Source organism: Paralichthys olivaceus, chromosome 21 (genome assembly GCF_024713975.1).
Source record: "Paralichthys olivaceus isolate ysfri-2021 chromosome 21, ASM2471397v2, whole genome shotgun sequence".
In the NCBI taxonomy this organism is placed as follows: Eukaryota; Metazoa; Chordata; class Actinopteri; order Pleuronectiformes; family Paralichthyidae; genus Paralichthys; species Paralichthys olivaceus.
The window spans coordinates 15,043,022-15,061,239 of NC_091113.1; the positions used below are offsets into that span (position 1 = coordinate 15,043,022).

Here is an 18,218-nt window from a genome sequence, read left to right on the forward strand (position 1 = left end):
TAAATCAGTGCCTGTTAGAGTTCAGGGTGGTTGTGGCTTTGGAGACAAAACTGTTTTTGAGTCTGTTTGTCTTGGCTTTGATGCATCTGTAGCGCCTGGCCATAGGGCAGCAGGTCAAACAGTTCAAAGCCAGGATGTGAACTGTCTTTGGTGAAATACCCATTCGAGATAAATAGTAAAATACAATACCACCAAAATGAAAATAACACAATGAGCTATAAAGCATCATTAAATTCAGCAGTAGTCTTTATTGGCTGCTTTATTCTATATATACATGGAGTACCTGTAGGACAGTGCAGTGCTTGTTTTTATACATTTTACCTTGTAGATGAAAATATTTAACTGTAACTCTCGATCCCACATCATGATTCTAATGTGAAGCTGTCAAAAAGTCAGGTTCCACCGAGATTTGAACTCGGATCGCTGGATTCAGAGTCCAGAGTGCTAACCATTACACCATGGAACCGCTGTGCACACGTGTGTACCTGAAAACAATTATAAAGGATCTAGATGAATTCAAACAAATAAATACATTTGATAATAATAATAATAATATTTTAATAATCCACTTCTGATCGCCTGATCCTAACCCGCTACGAGCAGGGACTATTGTTACGTGCCCGTAGCGGAACGAAAAAAACGGAACTGTCATCGGACGGTCTCTGTTGCAATCGGGTCTCCCCAGCGGTCAGACACTTGGTTTCTGAGGAAAACAAAACAAACCAGCGCCTCTATTTAACCATCGGATTGTATTTAAACATCAATAACTAGCAGGTACCGTTCGTTAAGAAGCCAGGCGTCGGTATAGAAACAGATAAACAACAGTAGCCTTTGTCGAACGGGATTAACGATCATTTTCTCAGAATAGCTTGAGAGTATTTTTAGCGAGAAAGCTAAACGTTACGAGATAGTCACGCGACGGCATACATTCTGCTAGCTGTCGTTATCTAACCCACATTATCCAGCATTAGTCAAACTAACTATTTGTTGACAGATCGTGGACATCTTAGACTCTGACACACACAAAGAAATAGGCAACGTTGGCGGAAACACGCCCGTCTTCTTCTTAACCCTATCTTGTAGATTACACTGCAGCCAGGAGTCACCTGAGGTTTATTGAGCAACAAAGTAGAACGTGACAAACGTAGCTGCGGCTCGTAAAGTGTAGCTCCAGCTCCTACGGCTGTGAAGTCATGTATGACGCGAGCTGCCCATTGCTCAACAGCGTTCTGCTCAGCTTGTAGCGGTGGAGAGGTTTGGTTTCCATCACTGGGAGATTTCGGCTCGTTTAGCTGCAACATGCCTGGGATGGTGGTGTTCGGTCGGCGGTGGGGGATCGCCAGTGACGACCTTGTCTTCCCCGGCTGCTTTGAAATATTCGTCCGCGTGCTTTGGTAGGTTGCTTAACCTCTTACGCGATGTTACAGCAGCAGTCCTACTTATAGGTTTAATAATGATGATGAAACTCATTGACTGACCTGTTGTCTTCATCTGCTGCTGCCTCTCCTCAGGTGGATTGGCACTGTGGTCCTCTACACCTACCACAGGGGCCACTTCGAATGTAATGGGAAAGGAGTCCTGCACACCTACCTGGTGGGACTGCTGGTTGTGCTCGGGCTCATCATCCTGTCATTATGGGCTATTGTCTATGTCAGTGCCCAAGGTAAATCAATTGTCTTCTACATTACGTCTTGTGAGCATAATGTTTAAAGGTGGTTAGACCTCAGTAATCCGTACTTTCACTTTATTTCGCCCACAGCATCAATAGTGTCCAAACTTGTTTAATCTGGGTTATGCAATCGAGGAAATTTGCAACCCAGTTCCTCTTTTACTACCTTGGAGAAAGTGGTGGGAGACGATTGCTCAAAGTTCACTATTTTGTTACGGACACACACTTGCACAAAATGTACAAGAGTGCCATTTGTCATATTTATGCAGCTGTAAACTTAAATGAAGGAAAGATCGAGTTCAGGTCAGTTGTTGTATAATAATATGTATATGTAAGTTATTGCATATTTTCCAGAGGTGAGTAAACAAACAGTTGTAGGTATCAGATATTGTTGGACGTTTTTTTAATTTTTGATGTATTGATTGTACCGTGTTACTTTCATGAGGCAGCTCCTTGTTGACTTAAGCCTTGATTCTGATTGGTGTTCTAACAGCACATCGATAAAATGAATTTCAAGCAGTAATTTACACTGACGTCCTTTGCAACGTCACAATCTTCAGCTGCACTACAGCACACAAAACAGCCATCTGTCAGTGGTGCGAAGCACTTTGTTTCAGTGATATCTATGATCATTTCCCAGGAACCATCACAAACCCTGGCCTGCGCCGCTCTATCCCTGCCCTGGTGTACCTGCGAGCTCTGCTCTACATTCCTGAGCTGGTGTGGGCATGTCTGGGAGCCGTTTGGGTTTCTGACGATAGCAAAGGCTGCGATCTTGCCACAGTGGGTTCTGTCATCGCAGCAGTGATTGCCAGGTGGGTTGTGATGCCATATTCGCATTTTAGAATTAGAAACAAGTGTGTGTGTGTTTTGAGACATCATCTTCCTTTCTTCATCACAACAGCTGGATCATCCTGCTCTTTACGGTGGTTGGCGTGGTGTTTGTGTTTGACCCCCTGGGTAACCCCCGTCCTCAGCCCCCTGCCATGGAACCTCTGGGTGTACGAGACATGGAGAGCACCGAGGGCACCCAGTTCTTCTCCACAGCTCGCTCCATCGCCACCAAGGTGTGGGAGAACAGGCTGCGGCTCCTGTGCTGTTGTCTGCCGCAGGATGAAAGCAACCGAGCGGCGTTCTCCAGCATCTCCCAGCTCTTGAGCGGATTCTTCTCGGTAAGAGCTATCTTCACTTTTTAGGATGCAGCCTTTGATAATATTGATCTACAAATTCCAGAAATCTCAATCTGCCTATTCCATGCATATTCCAAGAACCGTTCATGTAACCGGTTTCACACTTTACATTTGTATTGTTAAGGGCCCAAAGAGGCGTAGTATTGAATTTAGTGCCATTTGAACATGTGATACGTTAAATATTAATAAACTTTAAAAAAAAATGTGACCAGCGCTCTGTAGCACTGGAGGCCGGGACTCATGAATGTAAGTTTTTTATCACGACTACAGCACATTAACAACAACAGCAGTGACAACCGATTCTCCAATTCAGGGTTCTACATGCTGAGATGAGTTTAACCGAACTTTGACAAAATAGGTGAACAGCTAAGGTGGTGCAGCTTCAGGGTTCTGTGGACTAAGTCCTGCAGCCGGTCTGTTCTCTCCATGGCTCAATTACTGCAGGTCACTTTAACACTTTCAGAAAGAAATCTGCAACCAGCATCACTGCCAAACAAACAGCTCATTCCAAACAGGCAGGTTTCCAACAGGCACTGCACTAGTAATATATAATACACAGAGAAAGACGAAATCAAATTGCATCGTTTGAATTGTAAAGTAACTGATAATGCCACAAAACTCATTATAATATGCTTTCTCTGTGTTTATTTGTGTGTGTGTGTGTGACAGGACACAGATCTGGTCCCCAGTGACATAGCAGCTGGTTTGGCTCTGCTGCACCAGGAGCAGGATAAAATGGAGCAAAGCAGGGACCCAGACGAAATAGTGCCTCACAGTCCATCCTCTCCCATTGTAAGTACCAGAGCCCGTCAGTCATGTAGCTGCACTAGACATCTGACCTGGCATCAGTTCCTACTGTAACTTGTCTTTTATTGTTTTGAAGGGAGAAGACTTGGAGACAGAGTTGGAGAAAGCAGCTCACTGTATGCAGTTTGCTGCAGCAGCCTATGGCTGGCCGCTGTACATTTTCTCCAACCCCCTCACTGGGCCCTGCAAACTCAGTGGAGACTGGTAAGATGAACTCTTTCTGTCTGTGAGAGGAGCTGCCAGGTTAGATTAGTTAAACCCGCTTCATAATAATAATCTTATAGATAATGTTCATGTGACAGCAGATCATTTGGCAACTAAGTTCATTTCAGAGCCACAGACAAAAAAAACGTTTAAACTTTTTACACTCAATGCAACTTTTGCACATTAAATGTTGAACAGCCCAAGAATGAAATCATTCATTAAGTAAATTGTTATTACAGTTTATCTTTTTGTGTACTTTTTTCACATTTCAAATAGCTGTACACAGCAACAGAGGTGCATCATTGTTGATCTCTTATTTTTCTCTTGTAGCCAGAGATAAAGGTTACTAAAGTCTCAGGATGGTAACTCACATGTGTGTATGTGCGTTACAGCTGTAGGAGTCATGCAGCTGAGTATGACATCGTAGGAGGAGACCACCTTGGCTGTCACTTCTCCTCCATCCTGCAGAGCACTGGTTTGCAGTACAGAGACTTCATCTATGTCAGCTTTCACAACCAGGTAGGAATACTTCTCTGTGTTTTAATTGTAGACGTCACTGCCCCTCTGCCAGTGTCAGTTCACCTCAAACTGTGTGCTCATAGTCTGTTAATCATCTAAACAAGCAGGTTTTTTGTTTTCAGATCTATGAGATCCCCTTTTTCGTGGCCCTGGATCACAAGCGAGAGGCCGTTCTGGTGGCCGTCAGAGGAACACTGTCACTGCGGGTGAGTTGGAACTAGATGATAGCTTTATGTTAGCTTTGTGTTGTTAGAACACAAACTGGGTTCTGTCATGTGAGCTTGTGAGAGGGGGATGTAGATAATTTTCCTTTCTGAGTAATGACATCTGCCCTTTCATGTAACTGAGGTACATTTGTAATGCAAATGTTGTCCTCCCGTTTCCTCTTAAAGTTCTGTATCACATCCCTGTTTGTTAGATGACAGAGTAGTGTCTAAGTAGAGTGATAAATATAGGTGCCATTTGGTCGACATCTCCTTCAGAAATAAAATACAGAGAGGGAAGTGAGAGTGGGTAAGTGAGGCCACATGTGAGTAGTGCATGATCAAACCTCAAAACTCTGAAGGTAAAAGGTTATTGTGTTTGACAACAGAGGATTTCATTCATTCAGTACCAAACTTTTGTGTCTCTCCCTGAAAATGGAAAAAAAAAAGCCTAACCCCTGATACAGGCGGATGTTTCAGTCAGCGGTTCAAACGGTGTGTGTGAGAGAGAGACATCTGAGGGACAGGAGAGGATAGGGGACGTCTCAGAATGGCAGACATGTAGTGGATTAGGGGTTTAGTTTCAGAAAAGATCAGATTTCCATTCATGAACAGTTGCATGTAGCAGAGGGCCGCCCATCTTTCATGAGAAGGTTTCTAACCTTTTTAAATATTTATAAATGTCATGATGGAGAGACGTCCGAAACAGCTGACTCTATAAGCATGGGCCCTGTGAGGTCCAGGACAGTTTGAAACACTAGGTGGCGTTATGAGCCATCTGTAACCCATAAATGAAATTCTTTTATAAATTTGTTAGGAAATGTGATTTTAAAATCAGCATCAATGTGTTTCTTCAAAGAACAGTCATATAATTTAGTTTAACTGCAGTGCCACATTCCCAGTGCATTGTGTATCTCGGTGTGTATGTCCTGCAGGACGTCCTGACAGACCTGTCTGCTGAATGTGAGAACTTGCCTATAGAAGGAGTGATGGGAGCCTGCTATGCTCACAAGGTAAATGCCCATTTCTTTGGTGACAGTCCTCATGTCTTAATGTGTAACGTGTTCCTGTAGAGAGTAATGCTGCTGTCCCCCCTGACTAACACAGGGCATGTGCCAGGCAGCCAGTTACATCTACAAGAAGCTGGTCAACGATGGCATCCTGAACCAGGCGTTTTCTGTCGCACCGGTAAGAAGTGACGCTGAGCTGCATTTCAGCCATAGAGGGCGTCGTTATGTTTTATTTCAGTTGGACCCCTGCTGGCAGATCCTATTTGGAGGAATGAGATGTTAAGATTTAAGTTTTGTTTGTTATATGCAGTTAACACAGGGTCAACAGTACAATTAAAGGTGTTGGACAAGAAGAAACCAGTCAGCTCAGCAATGCAAAAGTTAAATCAAAATAAAAGAAACTTGCAAGGTAGATAGAGCTTAATATAAAAAAAGTCAAATACAATACAGAACTAAAAGTATAACCATTCGAAGGTGCAGACATTCGTTGCAAATTAAGTAAAATGATAATGACCATTGTCTTGTCTAATTTCAAACTGAACTGTATTTTCTGTGTGCAAAGGCTTATTATTAAATTATGATATTTGCAGTTTATTGTCAAGAGCATCAGATTTGCGGAGAAAATCACTTGTGAATAATCTTCTGAATAACTATGCTGTGTGTTTGCTTGTTCTTGTGTTTGCAGGAGTATAAACTGGTCATCACTGGTCACAGTCTGGGCGCTGGCACAGCTTCACTGCTCGCCATACTCCTGCGCAATTCTTTCCCCACCCTGCAGTGCTACGCATTTTCTCCACCAGGGGGACTCCTGAGGTAAGGAGGAGAGAAGCTGTAGACAGCGGGGAGAGTAAAGTCTTCAGCTGGGTCTTATTTTACATAAAATTAGCCAAAAAGAACCCTAATAAAAATATAATATATGAATAAGATTTTATCAATTAACAAATAGCTGACAGACCTGGACAGCAAAATTTGATGTAAAAGGTGATAGGGATTAATCTTTTTTAGAATGGATTAGAATTCCTTTGATGGTCATTGCAGTACATCAACAGTTATACCAATAAGTATTTATAGAATAATAAACTATAATAAGAAATTAAGAAATATACTGAATGATATGTACAGGTGTAACTTATGAAAACTGTAAGAAAGTTTATTCTAACAGTATTTGATATTTGAAGTACCAGACGTGGTATTTGATCGGTACATAGATTCTTGCAGTATCAGAAGTATTTCAGATCAGTATCAGAACATCTGTATTTGGAATTAATAGATGCATAACTATTGTTAACAAATGTACTTGTTGTACTCTCCCTCCAATGTTTTCTTTTGTGTATTTTGTGCAGTAAAGCCTTAACTGATTACTCAAAGGACTTTGTGGTGTCTGTCGTGTTGGGAAAGGATCTGGTTCCCAGGTAACACCGATGCCTTTCATTCCTCATATACTTCTTAGTTATTCCATCGTGTTGAAAATGAATCACGAGCAAACATTGTGTGATACCTGCCAGTTTCTTGAAGCAGGTTATGTTGAAATTGTGCATTATTTAAGGTCAATTCGTATTAGCAGCACTGCAAACTCTTGTCTCCCAAAAAAGGCCAATATGAATGTGCTGTGGTGCACAGACTATTATAGACTGTCTTGTGATGGAGATTCTATATTTGGCTCTGCCCTGTTATTACAGAAGGAGAGTATGACTCGCATGTTCCTTTTTTTTCTGTGCTGTATTTGCCCTTTGCACCCTCTATGTAATAATCCAGCTGTTCTCTTTATTTTTGTACAGACTCAGCATTCCGAACATGGAGGATCTGAAGAGAAGGATTCTTAAAATAGTTTCAAACTGCAATAAACCCAAAGTAATAACCGTTCAATGCAGAGTCATATATTCTTCTCACAACAGTAAACAAAGTTTCTCCGAACTTCATTATTCATCTTTTTTTCCTGTCTGCGTCTCAGTACCGCATCCTGCTACAGGGATGTTGGTATGAGCTGTTCGGAGGAGACCCGGATGATTTCCCCACGGAGATGGAAAACAGGAGGGAGGAGGAGCTCAGCCAGCCGCTGATGGGGGAGGAGTCACTGATGATTCGCCACTCATCATCCTATCAGAGCCTCGCCTCAGATGACTCGCCTGCCCACAAGGCGGTTAATTTACCCCTGTTCCCACCTGGACGCATTCTGCACATCACAGAGGACGGGCCGTCAAGGAGGTGTGTCAAACGATTAAATAGAAATTCATAATTTTCAGGCTTAGATGAGTTTTGCTTTGCTCCTCCTACTTTAGCAGTGCTGAGGCCGAGATGCGCAATGTGGCTCCTGCAAAATAGTGTCACACATGAGGATGTGAGCATTGTCATTAAAATGGTAACTTCAGACATGTACTGAAAGAGTCAAGCAGGCAGGCCAACCTTACTGCATAATCGGAACCTTTGTCAAAAAGTGGAGGAGCACGCCTCATGAAATTCATTTCCTAATGACCCTAAAAGAATGTTTTTTGGAGTGTTGGTTGAAGAAAACAAGACGTTTGAAAACGACCTCTTGGATTGGACATTTTTCACAAATTGTCCAAATGAAATGAACCAATTTAAGATAGAGTTGGTAATCCTGTTAGCTCTAGCAGGCTACACTTCAAAACAAATGCAACCGTCCATCCCACCCCCTCCCCGTGGCCATCTCGTCAAAACTCCGCCCCCAAAACACATGAATGTTTACTTACAGAAAACTGCTAAAAGCTGACTCTTCTATTAGGACCAAAATAAATTCATGTTTGTGTTTATTACAGTTTATAGAGTGTATTTATTGATGGCTATCTGGACGTGAAGAGGATTTCAACAAATGAAATAAAGTGGAAATAAATTACCCACCCTACCTTGAATCCAAAATTGGCAGATTAATCAACAGTAAGAAATAATTGTACAGTTGCTTTATTGTGCAACAGACACTTCAACCACAACTTCATGTATTTCATCTCTTTCAGATGAATCTGCAGAAACTGTGACCAGTTACATGTGTTTGCAGATGCTGACAGTCAATCAACAATGCGATATTTAAATACAGTACAAACTGAAATCAAGATGTGTATCAGCATCTGACGTCTGTGCATTTTTCTTTCTCTGTCTCTGTCTTCAGATCCTGTTTTTCCCAGGCCAGGTACCGCGCCGAGTGGTCCAATGAAATGGCTTTCAGGAGCATTCTGATCAGCCCCAGGATGCTTTCGGATCACATGCCTGACGCTGTGCTTCGAGCGCTCAACAGTCTGACCAGAGATAGGCCCTTCTCCCTCTGCCCGTCGTCTCTCAGCATCAGCCAGCACAACACTATCTGACGTGTCCCAAACACACTGACTCCTTGTCCTGTCTGCTAAGCCTACTACTGTTTATATAAATATGTAAGCCATTTGAGTTTCTCCTGATCCAGGATCATTTCAACTACTTCACTCGGCCTGAAGGTTCTCTTTACAACCATGTTGGTCCCAGGCCTTAGTAGCGAGCTTTTTAAGTATAAACATTTGCAGTTGATTGTAATGAAAAATGAAAACACATGAAAGATGTATCTGTTGTGATCTGCATGAATGAAAAGAAACATGCCGGAGCACCAGGACTTGATTGTTAAGTTGCACTTTTAATTATTTGATGTAAATAATTTGTTTTCTCCCAGCTCTCTGAGTTATTTCAAGAGCAAATCATGCCATGATCTTTGAATGTGCATTGTGCCGTTGTAATGTGAGTGTTCTACATCTTATGTTTGTATGTGCGTGTTGTATGTTTGGTGGAGGCTGCCCCCCCTCCTCCTCGTGCACTCAGCAGTGTCGGCTCTGCTCTTCCTTAAACGTGGAGATGGCTGAGGAGCAGCCTCATTCTGTGTGAGGAGGTTACTCTGACCTCCACATGTGGACTTCAGCTTCACATCTCCATTGTATTAGTAACTGTGGTTAGTCTGTCCTGTGTTTAACGTCTTGAGACATCAGGGTGAACAGTGCCTATGCATTACAAAAAAAAGTCAGAATTGTTTTTCAGAAAGACTGAAGAGTGCTGTGTGTTTACAGTAAGTTGTTCAGCATTTTTCTCCAATGCAGTTTGAGTAGTGCACAGTGTTTGGTATAAACATGATAGATGTAAGTGGTAGAAAGATTGTTCATTTTGTGGAAACCTGTTTACTTGCCATGGATATTGCATATTTTATTTCAGGTAATATATTGTTTAAATAATAAACCGATGCCTGCATAACTATCTCACATCCCCTATGAAAGGAGTTGGACTCGTCAGTGCGAATAAAAGCTTCTCCTGAAGTGCTCTTTATCTGTTTATTATTACCTTCGCCAAGGAGGTTATGTTTTGTCTTTTTTGGTTAGTTGTTTAGCAGGATTACTTAATACTTGATGGATTAACAAGAAACCTCAAGGATGTGGTATGGGTCAGGGAACAAATCATTTAATTCTGCTGCATAATATTTAATAATTTCAAAATTGTTCTTATATATTCCAGAAACATCTGTATGTGGAACACATATCTTAAGAACCTGTCATCTAATGGCCTTCACACTAGGCGTGTTAGCCCAAACAGCAAACCAGTCAACAATAATATCCAGCCTGCCAGCACATTTTGATACTTGATTATTTTGTGATGATCCCTGCCACGGCAGAAACATTCATAGAATCACTTCCTCTTTAGCAGTTTGTCTATCAAGTAAAAGCACAACTTATCTTTTTAAAGTTGTGAACTTGGGTCTCAAGATTGTGTCGGTTGCTGAACAGACCTCTGACATAACCAACAAAACACAGACTATAAAAAGCTCTTGCAGATCAACCAGGTAGGATGAACAGAACATTTCAAACAAACATGTTTAGAACAGGTGCTGCACTAGTGATAATGATAGAGATAGAGGAAGTATGGGCTCTTCTGAGTGCCATACTAGTTCTCTTCCTAAAATGATAAAAACAAAACTATGATCTCTGAAAAAAACCTGTTGAACCAGTGAAAAAGGGAATAAACTTTTAAAATCTCAAAACAGTGAGATTGATCTCCAGACTGAAGCCACATGAGCCAACAGGAGGGCTGTGTAAACAGTTAGAAATATTTGCAATAAACACATCTCTATGGATTACTCAGTTTGCCTTGCATCCCTCTTTAGTATGTGACGTCACCGCGACGTCCCGTCACTGACACGTGACACATTCAGGTGGTGCTCGTAAGCTCCTGTTTCAGAGGTGGGACATGGTTAAATTCCACTGCGGATAGTTGATGTATGCAGTATTAAGAGTTAGCTCAACAACAGATTCCTACTGTTGACTGTGAATGAGTCCTTGTGAGAGAGATGAGCTCCAAACAATAACTTTCTTTTTGTTTACCAGGGAGCTGAATGTGACACATGACAGCGGAACATGCACCGATTTGACGTCTGATATTTACGATGTTTTTTTAATCAGTAGATCCCCGCCCCTCAAACGTCACACAACAGAAATTTATGAAAGCAACAGGTCAGGTGAAAATATTCTCTCAGTTTATTTACTACAGGGCTGGCAGCATCTATTTGTGGTGTTCAACGCCACGCGTCAACATCGTCTAATGATTTTAATGACGCGTAGGTTCTTTTTTTTTTAGAAAGCATCGCATTCTCTGTGGAGCTAACTACTGAAAGGTTTCCACTTTCCGGACAGCGCGTGAAGGCACCGGCAGGATCATCTGTTGGACAGGGAAACTCACCAGGAGCCAAGTGAAGAGTTTTCAGTGTCGCTAGCTCTCAGGCTAGCAGCGTTCAACTCAGCCGTCCGCTCAGCTCCGGCACACAGACCCGCTGGAAACATTTATAAAGTATAGAGTCGTGTCCGTGCGACTAACAACATGCGAGCCATGTTTTAGAAACTGTTGTTTTTGTTGCGCCTAAAGTGAGAAGGCGGACAGGACAGCCGCTGGCCAGCTGAAGCTCGCGGCTAGCTCGTCAACGTTAGCCGGGGGAGAGAGGAGCGGAGGCGAGTGAAAATGGAGCTGGACGACGTGGTCCTCTACCAGGACGACTCGGGCAACTCTGCCATGATGTCCGAGCGGGTCTCCGGCTTGGCCAGCTCCATCTACCGCGAGTTCGAGCGCCTCATCGAGAGGTACGGCGAGGACGTGGTGAAGGAGCTGATGCCGCTGGTCGTCGCCGTGCTGGAGAACTTGGACTCGGTGTTCGCTGTCAACCAGGAGCACGAAGTGGAGCTGGAGCTGCTGAAGGAGGACAACGAGCAGCTGGTCACCCAGTACGAGCGAGAGAAGGCTCTGAGGAAACACGCCGAGGAGGTGGGTTCACCGACACAGCCGCCAAACTAACTCACAACCCCGGATTACAGATTATCAACCGTGTTGTGCACTTTGATTTGAAGCTTGGACGCGGAACTCCATTCCAAAATGTGGCAACCCACTTTGGAGCTGCTGATCTTCTCCATATCAAATCTCATTAACTGCGAATAAAGTATATTTTTTATAAATCTTAGAACTCATTCTTTAATTCGGCACACCTACACACCCCTCAAAGTACATAATGGTTGAGCAATTACAGTTTACAAACTGCTTACAAAGTATTTGTATGTCACATGGTGAATTGAGAGAGGGTAAACATTACGCGCTAAAATCCGTGGAAAGAATCACCGGTGGATGTGTTGGATGTGCTGTTTTACGACACTTTTACGTTTGTAATATAAAAAGTGATCACACATATGAACAATGCTGCAGAACAACCTGTACCACTGTGTTGGTCTGTGTGTCACCATGGATGCTGCTCTCTGGGAGCCACTGTGACAGTGAAGGCTGCTACACTGGTTGATTTCACACACCACTCCTAGTTAAGCATGTAATATCCCAACAGTGATTTGCAGTCAAGCCTCAGGTATTTGCAGAGCAGTCACCGATTTGGTTTTGAAGCAGTGGCTTTGTGTCACTCCCCAACTAATACAACACGTTAGACTTTAGGCTGATCGCTGGAGCAAGGATCCTATTATTGTCATTGCGCAGAGCACAACAAGATTATTTTCAACAGTCCAGGTAGTGCATTCACACAACAAGCAATGTTTACATGAAACACAGGCAAAATATCAATTCTCTAATATACTTGGAAGGAATATTTGTGACTGAACAATAACTAGATAAAGACCCCCCCACAAAAATACTTATTTTGATTCACAAAATCCAGAATCACTGTCCAGATGTCTCAGAAACGTGGAATAAAATGAATTTTTCACAATGTGAAAAAACTCCTGGATCTTCCCCCTGATCTGGATTTTCACCATAATTTAATGGGTTTGTTCCCTGACCCATAACACACCCTTCCTACTTTATTGTAATGCTATGGTTTTGTGCGTTTCTCGCTTAATTCCTCGTGACTGTCCTGTAGTCTGTGTGCTGTCTCTTGCTACATCCTCCTCACAAAGAGATCTGACATAAGTTTTGAATTCACAGACAATAAGCATTTGTAGAATCTGTTGCAAGAAGTGCACAATTTTTTTCTATGCTGGTCTATCAGGACAAACATAACTCTCAGCTGTGCTCCTGTAAATACATGTCATCATGTTTCCCTCTCGCCCTCAGACTAACAACACCTATTAGCATAGAGTAATGAGTTCCCATCATATCCAAATATGTAAGAAGATCTCACTTACTGTACTGTAACAAAAACTTACACACTAACAATACTATGGTGCATGATCATACAAGTGATAAAGAGATTGCTTGCAATGTGTCTCAGGAATCATTAAAGTTAAACATTTTTTTTGTTAATTTACAAATAGATAGCAAGCAAAAGACAATAAAACCTTAAACCATGAATGTTGAACCACAGATTTAAATCAAGGGAAGTTAGAAAGAAAATGGCGTCTCTCTTAATGCATATTTAAAATGTATTATTATTATATTTCTTAAAATATATGTAGCTGTTTATTAAGTGTCATTATCTCCCCTTGAGAGAACTCAGAAATGAAGTGAGAGCAGTCTGTTGGTTAGTGAACCAACAGTGTGTACTTTCCATCCAGGTGGTGATAGAGTCTGATGTATCTGCACATAACTGTAAAAAGGAAATTAAGAAATCTGAGTATTAATTGCTTCATAATGTTTTAATATGGCTTAAACTTTATCAGATATTTGCCCTTTGCTCTTCGGTGACTGCTGCTGTAGCCTCAATGCTTAGTCACCCTCGCAAAAATCTTTGGATCACTGTTGACATGTGTTATGTTCATGCAGTAAGACCTTGAATATATGTTTGGGTCAGGGTTTATTTTCAGCTCAATTCAGACTTTTTGAGAAATATGTTCCCTGAAAAATAGGTCACCAAATAGGTTTCAGAAAAAAGATATTAAGCCTTACTGTTAATAAAACCAAAATTCCAAAATGCATGTCTCAATGAATTTTAGTTGTGATTTTGTGATTTCAAAGCTGTAACACACTTCTTCTCTTAATCCTCCCTGGTCCTCATGTTAGGGCATTATACAAACAAGCAGCCCCTCACTCAGCCATCTGTACTGCAAGGGGTTTGCGCTTAATCAGCCTTATTATTTTACCAGCCTTCTTACGCTTCTAATCCCAGCAAATCAGTGGTGGCCAACGTGGTTTAGACTGGAAACAGGATTAACATATCACAGAACAAGATAAATCAAACAAGTAGCTAAATATCAGGATTTGGACATCACAGCCGGATATATTCATGTGCTGTTGTAGTTTTCCAGTTGTTGATATTCGATTTGATAGTTACATGTTGAAAGACAAGCACAACAGGTCACACAGCAGTGTGTTAAGTCATGTTGTAACATGTTGACACGGCTTTTACATAGACCAGTACATGTGGGATTTTCCATTGGTATGTTATGGGCTCATCAGTCTTTCCCCCTTTGGCTCCTGTGTGTTAAATACCTCAGTCGGACAGCCACTTAGTTTTCATGTTGCTGTGATCAGTATTATTCTCATGAGATGATGTCATAGGTCTTGTCCTTTGACTTGACATCCTCTCTGTAGTCGAGGTCAGCTTCTGTGCATGTCAGCACCGGAACTCGAATGAATAGTCATAATTCAGGATGTGGCATTTATGGCTATAGTATGTTGTGACTGTACTGAGATAAGTTAATACACAGAACAGTTTGTTTTCCCAGCCATTCTATTCAGATGTGCAGTATTGCTTGGTTTAAAGGCAGGGTGTGACTTTGTTTTTGTTATATTGGTGTCACTACCCCATTTTCTTTGTGTATATCAGGAAAACCAGGAAACCAGCTCAGAAATGTGACCAAGCACTCAATAATAATGAGGAGCGTATTTACACATTATTTTGATAATGGTTTTTCAAAAGTAAAAAGTTATATACATTTTATGTATTAAAAAAATAAAATAAACAGCACCTTTCTATCATATTAAGTTAATCCAAAAAATGCAGTAGCAATCAGCAATAATTGATGACAGTTGTTTCTTAAGCATGCAAAACGAATGCAAACTTACCAGGGGCTCCCACATTTCCCCCCAAAAGTATAATTAACATTAAAATCTGACTCTTCCCTCATGAGCTCTGTGCAAAAACCATCCTACAGATGAATACATCTTGGTGAATAATATGGGCAGTACTGTAATGTTTTTCCTGGGTTATTCTGTTTAAGTGTAAGTGTCTGCAGCCAATCCTCCACCAAGGTTGACTATACTGCTGCTGCTGAATTCTCTTCTATATGCATCCTTCTGTCCATTGCAGTCCAGTTTTATATTGACCTCCAAATGCAGAAATCCACATCCAGTCCACATACACAGGCCCTTTTATTGGGTCAAAATGTATACCATTTGCAAATCACATGGTTAAACCATCGCAACAATGAAATAAATTAATAACCCATTCAGACTCTTGCAATTGAAAGTTTCTCCGCAATACGAAAGTATTTTTCTACTCGAAGGAGGCAAATGAGTAGCCTGGCACACACTTGAGTATTAAGCTTCTCATTTGGGCAAAAGTTCTCTGTAGATGCAAAGAAGCAGAATAATCTTACCAAACAAAAACATAGCATGACCAAGTCCTGCTTTTCCCTGCTCCAAGTCCAGAGGAACACGTTCTTTTAAGTAGTTTGTTAAAGCAGTGTAGAGGAAAAGGCAAGGCAGGAAATACTTGAGGAAAAAAGCAGCACTTCCCTTAGTTCTTCTGTCCAGTGAGGGTTGTCTGCTGACCAGCAGAACTACTTAGATAAAATGTCAGCGATTAATCCTTCCTCTTTTTCATCCTAAGATATTTGTATTCTTTTTGTTTTTTCAGTTTTGCAATTGTTGCATGTTACAAATGTCATTACCACACAGACTCGCTCGTAGTGAATCCAGTGGACTTAAATCGTCTGTATTCTCTCTTGGGCTCACCAGGACATTCTCTTGAGTTTTACCAGGGTGCTGGAAGGAAAAACTTGGGAGAATTCTTGTAGCAACTGACTTGGACATTTCCATTCTCACACATGGCCCCTCTGGTAGTTCCTGGAGAATATCTGGAGTTCATTGCAGGTTTGAAAGCAGCTTGAGACGTAAACAACGCCGCTGCTGAACATCATTAGTTAGCATTGTCGCTGTGACTGACAACACTCTCCCAGAGCTGTCACAGAGTCTGTCTCACTGGCTGAAGTCAGTTTAGTTTTTTAGTTTTTTTATTTGACCACCATGTTTATCAGCAGCTTCAGTTCTCATGATGACACAGAGCCTCTGGACAGTCACTCACAAGTCACTTGATCACAGTAGGCCAATAAGTTGTCATCAAAATGGCAGTATCCTCATATCAACCTTCATATCATTGACCATGTCACAATAATTTTGTTATCCTAGAACTAACTTACCTAGAATTAGACACACTGCACTGGTTCTTCTGTCAGTTTACTGTCTAGTGGCCGTGGCCTTGAAGTCTACCCCTGAAAGTGTTTTGTGGACTCAAACACTTCACCCACCCCTCCATCGGCACAGTGGTGAGTGGATAATGGGTGATTTTTTATTTTTGGATGACCCATCCCTTTAAACACTCTAGTGTCCCCAAATGTCCCAATAGCAACCCACAGCCAAAAACACTAAGGGAGAGTCGATTTCACTCTCTCTCAATTGAGTGCCACTACAGTGGAGCTCTGTGTATGTGTGTGTGTGTGTGTGCACATTTTCTGCAGCCATATGTGTTTGTGTGTATGAAAGTGTGTGTGTTTGCACTCAGGGACAAAGGGAGCCTTATGCATGAAGCACAGGGGGAAGAGTGGATGTTGAAACGCTGGAACATTCATTCTCTGGAGCATTGTCATATGCACAAGCCTCCTTCCTGGGTCATATGATGAGCTGCATGATAAGAAAGGAAGATGTTGGGACTTCTAATGAATGTGTTGAATCTGGAGGAGGGGCTGTTGATGTGTCATTCATAACACTATAAGCCAATCTGTCATTAGGGGAAGTAGGCTGCTTTTTATGGTTAATTGATGTAAGTTTAAGGAGGGGTGTCCAGTTTATCCAAATAAATGTGCAGGCAGCATTTTAAAAATACAAACCATGGCTTGTAATTTGATTTTTTGTTTTACTGAACACACAAACTGCTTTTGGACATGCAGTGAACTTTGGAGAATCTGCAGACATTCTCCGGAGGGACTGTAAATGAGAAAACAAATGCCAGAGTAAGAGTCTTTGGGGTTCTCCAAAATTTCTCCTGACAGTCCCCTATTAAAACTCCTTAGAGCCCCTGTGAGTGGGTGAGTGGGTGGGTGTGTCCATTTTAACACATGACAGATGCAAAACTTAAAAATATCAAATATCAAAACTTTGCCATATACACAGAAGACACAGCGGGGAAGATGTCAAGAGCTTTTGGTCAAAAGTGCCAAGCTAGAGTCGATGTGCTGTAAATAAAATAATATATAACAATTATACATTTAATCATACCTTTGTCTGCTGCGCCACACCTCATCTTAATGCCCTGGAGATACTTGTATTGTTGTGAATATGTCTGCTGCATCTCCTGCTGCATTTTTCACATATGAAAGGCAAACTCCGGAGAAAGTCTGCAGCTAATCATGTTGACATTCCCTGGAGTTTATGTCTGAAAACAGCTTTACAGTTATTACAGTCATTCCCTCCCCCCGTGAGCCCACTGCTATGTTCATGCTCTTAGTAGATTTAGATTGGAAATGCTGCTTTAATACCGCACTTCTTAAGATGCTCCCAACAAACTTGTGTGTTATTTGTTAGCAGTTGATAAAGAGAACATTCAAAGACGATTAATGGCAAAATGACCTCCACTGATATAATTTCCAAAGGGAGAGGAAAAAAAACATCTCATCCCCTCAAAGAGTGGATTGTGCTAAAAATAAAAATGGAGAAAATCAAAAACAGGCTTGGTTTTTAGGGACAGTTCACAAAGGCATCTTGAAGAAACACCTTTTGTTAGACACATCTAATCACTGTGCCTTGCGTATGAGCACTTGAAAGAGGGCCCTCAGGTGATCCTCATCTCCCTGTAGATGACTTCTATACCCTGCCCTGGGCCCGACCACATGGCCTCTTGTCCACATGAGTACCCACATCACAAGACTGCATGTTCACAGGCATAAAAACTCTGCCTGTTGTCTGACGTGACTCAGCTGATTAGCAGGAGTTAAAAGATGGTCTCCTAAAAACACAA

At 41.7% G+C, this 18,218-nt stretch overlaps 2 protein-coding genes and 1 non-coding gene across 6 annotated transcripts in view; 2 read left to right on the forward strand and 1 right to left on the reverse strand.

Moving 5' to 3' along the window:
• Positions 1-394: 394 nt before the first annotated feature.
• On the reverse strand, positions 395-466 carry trnaq-cug (transfer RNA glutamine (anticodon CUG)). The gene has a single exon. It is a non-coding gene; the product is annotated as a tRNA-Gln (tRNA).
• On the forward strand, positions 467-9,885 carry daglb (diacylglycerol lipase, beta). Its single transcript, XM_020083537.2, has 15 exons — positions 467-1,394; positions 1,512-1,663; positions 2,310-2,484; positions 2,574-2,841; positions 3,529-3,651; positions 3,743-3,870; positions 4,263-4,389; positions 4,512-4,595; positions 5,528-5,605; positions 5,700-5,780; positions 6,288-6,415; positions 6,946-7,014; positions 7,381-7,453; positions 7,554-7,807; positions 8,727-9,885. The coding sequence occupies exons 1-15, from the start codon at positions 1,198-1,200 to the stop codon at positions 8,920-8,922; spliced, it is 2,133 nt and encodes a 710-aa protein (XP_019939096.1). The 5' UTR covers positions 467-1,197; the 3' UTR covers positions 8,923-9,885.
• A 1,160-nt stretch (positions 9,886-11,045) lies between these two features.
• spag9b (sperm associated antigen 9b) overlaps positions 11,046-18,218 on the forward strand; it is a 35,439-nt gene continuing 28,266 nt past the window's right edge. For 3 of the 4 annotated variants that reach the window (XM_069517118.1, XM_020083251.2, XM_020083250.2), the window contains exon 1: positions 11,060-11,875. In XM_069517118.1, coding sequence (XP_069373219.1) covers positions 11,576-11,875 — 300 coding nt within the window. In that variant the 5' untranslated portion in view covers positions 11,060-11,575. Of the gene's footprint in view, positions 11,876-18,218 lie in introns of all 4 variants that reach the window. The other variant, XM_020083252.2, reaches the window with a different exon arrangement.

Coding starts and splice junctions, on each gene's coding strand:
- daglb (XM_020083537.2), top strand. CDS start 1,198: ATGACGCGAGCTGCCCATTGCTCAACAGCGTTCTGCTCAGCTTGTAGC. Junction 3,652..3,742: donor ACAGTCCATCCTCTCCCATT/GTAAGTACCAGA, acceptor ATTGTTTTGAAG/GGAGAAGACTTGGAGACAGA. Junction 5,606..5,699: donor GAGCCTGCTATGCTCACAAG/GTAAATGCCCAT, acceptor TGACTAACACAG/GGCATGTGCCAGGCAGCCAG.